This window comes from Alligator sinensis, unplaced genomic scaffold (genome assembly GCF_000455745.1).
Source record: "Alligator sinensis unplaced genomic scaffold, ASM45574v1 scaffold215_2, whole genome shotgun sequence".
In the NCBI taxonomy this organism is placed as follows: domain Eukaryota; kingdom Metazoa; phylum Chordata; order Crocodylia; family Alligatoridae; genus Alligator; species Alligator sinensis.
Window position 1 is genome coordinate 1,205,748 of NW_005842400.1, and position 6,535 is coordinate 1,212,282.

The 6,535-nt window shown below is 47.2% G+C and overlaps 1 protein-coding gene and 1 pseudogene across 1 annotated transcript in view; both read left to right on the forward strand.

Annotated features, from left to right (window-relative positions):
* The first annotated feature begins 284 nt into the window (after positions 1-284).
* LOC102379855 lies at positions 285-1,412 on the forward strand (annotated as a pseudogene).
* A 3,284-nt stretch (positions 1,413-4,696) lies between these two features.
* Positions 4,697-6,535, forward strand: part of KCNJ4 (potassium voltage-gated channel subfamily J member 4) — a 3,158-nt gene continuing 1,319 nt past the window's right edge. The window contains 3 exon segments of the mRNA XM_006029874.2: positions 4,697-4,832; positions 6,470-6,532; positions 6,534-6,535. The exon segment at positions 6,534-6,535 is cut by the window's right edge and continues 1,319 nt beyond it. Coding sequence (XP_006029936.2) covers positions 4,795-4,832; positions 6,470-6,532; positions 6,534-6,535 — 103 coding nt within the window. The 5' untranslated portion in view covers positions 4,697-4,794.

Sequence of the window (6,535 nt, forward strand, 5' to 3'; positions counted from 1 at the left end):
TCCCTGGCTATGAAGTCACAGCACGAAATGTAGTCATCCAATGACATCATAGACCCAGGTAATTTCTGCCTCCATTTTTAAGGATGCAGACATGCATATATACATGCAGGTGATTAAAGTACAGATTTTTCTGTAAACCACCATCACACACTGAAGAGTGCTGAGGCCAAACAGGTTATTTCAGAGACTGGTGCAACAGTGGGCAGGGTCAGCAAGCTTGTCACAGACAGGATGTGACCTATGCTGGAGCTAATTTGGGAACCAGTGCCAGCAGCACCTCAAAAATGCCACGACCACTTCTCACCTCAGAGACGACGGAGAGAGACTGTCCACAGTCCCCAGACCTGGATGAGGAGGATGGCGAAGAATCCTTATCCAGTTACATCCGTCACCCCACACCTCCTCCAGGCCAGGGCAAGAGCCACAGTAGCTTGAGTGATGATCACATGGAAGATACAGATGAACCCACTCCATTTTCCTTAAAGGGGTTTGAAAAAGCCAAGAATTGCTATGTGGCAAAAGATGAGGAAGGGAAAAGTGGAATGTACATGAGGAGACTGGCCAGACACTGCCTAGACTTTGAAGAGGAGTCCTTGGACCTTCAAGAACCATTTTACAAAGACCCAGTGGTGGCTGACCACTTAGCAGATGAGGAGGAGGAGAACTGGGGCAGGAGCTACTATTGCCCTGGGCGTGAAAAAGGCCATATGCCCAGGGTTACCAGTGGGGCAGCGTGTAGCCCATATGATTCTTTGCATCAAAACACATCCAGAACATCAGGAAATGAGGTATTTGTTCCATGGGCCCATGCCAGTGACCCTTGTATTGCATACACAGCTCATGAAAAGGCACCTGAAAACTGTGCTCTTCATGAAGAATCCATAGGAGACAGGGAATATCCGTCTCTGCAGCTGAGCTACCAAGAACTCCAAGAGGAAAATTCCATGCTCAGAAGAAAGATCAAAAGTATCCAGAATTTCTCAGAAAGTCAGACACATATGGTGAAAAGCCTGGAGAGGAGACTGAGAGCTACTGCAATCAAGGAAGATAAAGAGGCTCGGGGATTGGAATCCATACTACATCAGGCAGAACATAACCTTCAGTTGATGACGCAACGGGCTTTGAGGGCAGAAAGTAATGCTGGAAAGCTGAGGCAGGAAATGTCCTTTCTCCAAAGTGAGCTGGAGTTTTGCAAGGTGGAGAATGAAAACCTGAGAGCGGACCAGTCTGCTGACCTGGGGGCTGTGAAACAAAACATAAAAGTTGCCCTGCAGAATCTCCGCAGGATTATTGTTGGTGCCAACCTATCAATCAAGCAGCTGGTCTCTGGAGCAGAACTGCTGCATCTTGTTGCTGATCTCCTTAAATCCATTGACAAAATTTCAGAAGTGAACAAGGAAGATGATCTATGAAACAGCAGTTAGGTGGCTCCCCAACAATGACTGGATAGACTAAAGCAACTGCTCCCATCCTTGAACCAGCACTTAAAACTTGCTTTCATTTGCTGAAACGTTGCTTGTTTTCCAATACACAACCATTACCCCTTCAAAGAAGTTCTTTTATTGTCATTAAATATGAATTTTGTGTACTAATGCAGTATTAGCCTCTGGTGCTCTGCTTCAAAGGTGCAGTCCTAGAGACATGGACAACCAGTAAGTTTGCCATGTCCTCCCCAGACAGCCTGTGTCTGAGTGCTTTTTGGCTTTGGGCTACCAGACACAGTTTCCACTGGGAAGGCTTTGCACAGAAGCTGTGTACCATCAGGAGTCCCTGCAGGTGTTGACTTGACAGATTTCATTTATAAGAGCTGGGAAGAAGCACACCAGAAAGGGCTGTGTTATTTTTTTAACAGGATCTGTCTATACTCCTTACTGGGTAGGGCTGGCCAGTGCAGGTCATGGTTGAGACACAGTGCTCTTCACATCTCACTTGTTTTCTGTGTCCCCTCCTTGATGGCTCAAAAGATGTAAGGAACAAGAATCCTGGGTGCTTTGGTACAAGGTTATTCATGACCTCCTGCTTCTTCCCTCCAACTTAGTTAACCACAGTCTGGCCCCTTAGATGGAAAAGGTTCCTTTCTCCACGCATGGAGCCAGGAAAGAGAGGGGCCTCTTCAATCAGCTTTGTGAAAATGTTTAATTATAAAACTGTTAAAAACCCAGATGTGAGCTGAGGCACTGTCCTGTCCCTTTCTTTCTGCCGCTATTGTGAATGGCTTCCTTCCTGTTTTTGCCCCCTGGTAGAAAGGGAAAGTGTTGTGATCGGGCTCTGGCAGCAGCTCTGCTCTCTTAAGAAGGGGGCTACTAGCTGCACTAGCCTTAACTTTGAATCTCTCATGCTTTCTGACTTGCCAAATAACAGGTGCAACATAAGACATAAGTCCAAGCTTCCCTCATGCCTGTATGTGTCAGCCTGTTCCGGAGAGACCACATCAAGGGACAAGAGGGGAAATCATTCCTGTGCATCCCTTAGCCTTTCTCTTTTGTTTCCTTGGTCTTAGGTTACCAGCCATAGGTCTGCTGCAACATAAGCAGCTGCATAATTACATTTTTACCTGTAAGGCCTTGCCTACTTTTTTAGATCTTTTTCAGTAGCAATTTGGCCACCAGGGAAGGGTGGAGAAACTGCTGTCTCCAATGAGATTGGGTGTGGTTGTTCTCAAGGGAACTAAGAGGAATTATAGGCAATATCTTGTCTTTACCATTAAAGAATCCTGGATCCGCCTGTATTTGTGGGATAAACCTTATCCAATCATCTTCTAACTATGTTTGCTTTTTAAGTAATTTCTGGAAACAATGTAATGGTTCCTTATTCCAGGAACAATCCATTTCCATATGATTAATATTGCCTTACTTATCTTTCATGTATACTAACCTTCAGGGTTAAATGAACCTCACAAAAGCAACTGGTAAAGCACTGGAATAGGTTACCCAGAGAGGTTGTGAAATCTTATCCTTGAAGGTTTTTAAGACCTGGCTAGACAAAGCCTTGGCTGGGATGATATAGTTGGGGCTAGTCCTGCTCTGAGCAGGGGGTTGAACTAGATGATCTCCTCAGGTCCTTTTCAACCCTCATTTGCTATGACTCTATTATGCTACCTCCCCCTTCTTATAAGCAGGACATTTATCCGCATTCCTTGTTCCGAACAGCCCAGCTTTATGAGCAACCTCTTGTGCTTAACATAACTGCCATTTTACAATGACGAAAAGCAGACACATTTTCTCTATAATTCACAAATATCTGCATGGTATGTTTCACAATCACAAATATCACTGAATCACAAATGTAATTCACACATATTTGCATGCTATGTTTTAGAGCATGTGTTAGGCAGGAAGTAGAGGCAAGAGACAGGTGAGGTTTGTCAGTAGGAGGTGGCATTTTGAAGACCCCGCTTGTTGTTTTTTTGTGTGCGCTAATCTGGTAACATGACCACCATAATTTAGCGAGAACATGAACTCAACCTTGGCAGCCTGGAGCGCCATTTTGCAATGAGGAACACATCTGGCTGTTACCCCAGCTTATCTGAGAGAATGCAACTATTTCTCTCAGATGTCGACCTTGACACATCATCTCCCACGTCCTCCACTGTGCCATTGGCACATCCAACTCTAAGAGCACTTTAAGGTGCTCTTAATTGGGGTTTTCTTGTATTTGACCTGGGGGCTGCAACAGTTGTTCACTTGCTCCTTAGGCTGGGAATGAGGGAATCAGTTCATTGTGCCTGCACTCGGCAATTTGCATTGGCTGCCTGTAATCCAAAGAATACAGTTTAGGATTAGTATTGGTATACAAAGCCCTTCATAATCTATGAGTCATCACCCCTTCCTGCATGTCCTTTCTCAGCCGCTCCGGTCAGCCAGGGCAAGTAGGCTCTTGATCCTACAGTTCCTTGGTCCTCCGGTTCACTCAAGACCAGGTCAGGGGCATAACTTTCTCAGTCCATTGAAACCTCTTCTGCAGGTTGTCCGGCAGAATCCCTCCTTGGCAGATCTGGTGGCATGTTGCAAGGTCTGTTTATTCCAGCAGGCTTCTCCCTGGTTCTTTCTGGGCCCTTCCTTTTTGTCACTTTTCTTTTTTTGTATCTATTCACCACTTTTCTTCCCTGTTGTGCGGCAGGATCGGGGGGCAGGATTTAGGAGTTCTGTGGTCACTGGAGAGTGTTCTTTCTTTGGGTTGGCTGGGTGGTTTTCCTGAAGGATACTGTGTCTGCCCAAGCTCCTTTAGCCCTTGTTTGTGATGTATTTAGACTGGCTGATCTCTAGTCTCAATGTAAGCTTTTATGTTATTTTCGTGCCTAATGCTAGGTGCCTTACAAATGTACTAAATGGTGGGTCCTCCCACCGGGCTTTCTGACCCCACCTGCCCCTTCCTCTATAGCTAAATATAGTGGGAGTCTGGGGTACAGTTGCAAGGATGGTGGAGGTTGAGAACTGCTCTACTGTATGTGTACCCTTGTTCCCTTTATACCTAGTGTGTATCTGGGCCAGTGCTTGGCAACACACCAAGACGGTGAGGTCCCCTTCTGCAGTGGCCACAAAGAGCTGGGATTTCCATACTCCCTTCTCCTGGCCTGGGACCTGTCCCCTTGGTTGTTGCACTGACAGGATTTTCCTTTGTGTTTCTTTCTTCTGTTTGCTTCTAGTGTGCATGCCCAGAAGTTGTCTCAGGTATGGGGGGTGCCAGAGCCCAGCAGGGGTGAACCCCAGAGCCACCTGTTCCCGTGTGAGCTCCTCTGTGTGAGACGCCACACGTGTACAACTCCCACTACCCCCAGTGAGCTGAGGTACCCCGATGATAAAAAAAGCCATGGGCAGCATCCAAGTTAACAGGTGAGTGACCCCTTATTAAGGGCTGTCATTGCCACTGGGATTCTGGCCCATCCCCTTCTACCTAACTCTGCTTTGTGTGTCTCCATGACCCTCAAAAACCCTGCCTTGCAGTGTCACCAGCTGGCAGGACATTCCTGATCCACTTTTCTATTCTGAGTTTAGGATCCAAGACTCTGAGTTCTGCTGCTGCCACCCAATGTATCAGGCATGTACCACCTGTATGTGAGGAACTGCCAGTTCTCAGCAGGGTCAGCAGCTGGGAGGGAGGAGGAAGCAGATGAAAGGAAGGTGCAGTGCTGAGTCAGTGGTCCCAGCAGGAGGGGAGATAAATAATAGGTTTCTGAAGCACTGCAAGACCCCATAACATCAGGAGATAAAATCCCAACCTTACCTGTTCCTCAAATTCCCTTTTCCAAGTAGAATGAGGAGGATGAATGATTTTGGAGATGATTGTGAGGAAGCTCTGAAGGAACCCCCATGTTCAACCCATGGAGAGGGTCAAGAGCAATTAAAAACAGGGTCAAGAGGTCTGTGTGGGAGAACTTCAGGCAGTGTCCCAACCTTGGCTTGTGGCTTGTGGGGGCACAGGTCACTGCCCTGCAAAGAGGGTCCTTGAACAAAATGGGTTGGAAATTAGGTGAGGAGCATCCCCCTCCAGGACTCTCTTCCTGCAGAAAGTGTGTCATCTTAATTATGTCACTGGTCAGAGTGTCTGCTGTAATTATGTCATCAGGGAATAACTGACTTCATAGAGAGCCTTGTGTGACCTCTTAGGAGCAGCTTTCTTCCTGGCAGGGGGAAGGCAAGAAGTTGGAATGTTCTGAGGAGGAGGAGAGTACGAGGGCTGGGCAAGCAGCTCTTGGAGAGAGGGAGTTTCTTGCAGGGAATCTGCCAGCATTTTGGCTGTTGATCTCTAAATTACACCTTTGGCTCTGGATACAGGATGCTGGGAGCCACTCTTGTTGCTGTGGCAACGGAATTGTCCTGAACTCAGGAAGTGTATAAACATTGTCACAGATGCACAATGAGATCAGTAAGGAGAATAGAACAGAAAATAGAAACTTCCAGCTTTATGTAATTCAAGGCCAAAATGCTGCAAGATCCTAGGCACTGGCTTTTAGCCTTCCCAGCTATCTCAGTCTGCTGCTTCACAGTGTAAATCAGGACTCAGGGCTTTGGGTGTCTCCCTGAGAGCTAAGACTGGCTGCAAGTTCAGTGCTGTAAGGTTCCTCATGTCTGTTCCCTGTCTTGACTTTGAGGGAGGATGAGGTTTCTTGGAGCAAATCTCTTCAAGTGTTGCAGCAGGGACCCAGGGCAGTGTCATGGTAGTAGCAACTGAGGAACCCAGCATTGCTAACTTCCTAACAGTGGTGCCCTGCCAGCTGTACCATATGCTGAGCTCCCACATAGCAGCATCCTGATAGTTCCAGAGACCCAGGATGCTGGCAGCGTGTGCTACCTCAGTGCGCCACTTGGCAAGAGCTCAGTAAGCCACAACTCCAGCTTCTTCACAGCAGTGCTGAGTCAGTGCCTGTAAAGCCTCAAGAGGTGCGAGCTTCCTCCTGAAGCAGCCACTGACCCTCTAAGTGCCCAGGTCTCTTTTCCTTTTCACTGACTCCGTTTGTTTTCTCTAACAGGTACAGCATTGTCTCCACTGAAGAAGATGGACACAAGGTCTCTGCCCTGAGCAGCATGAACGGACA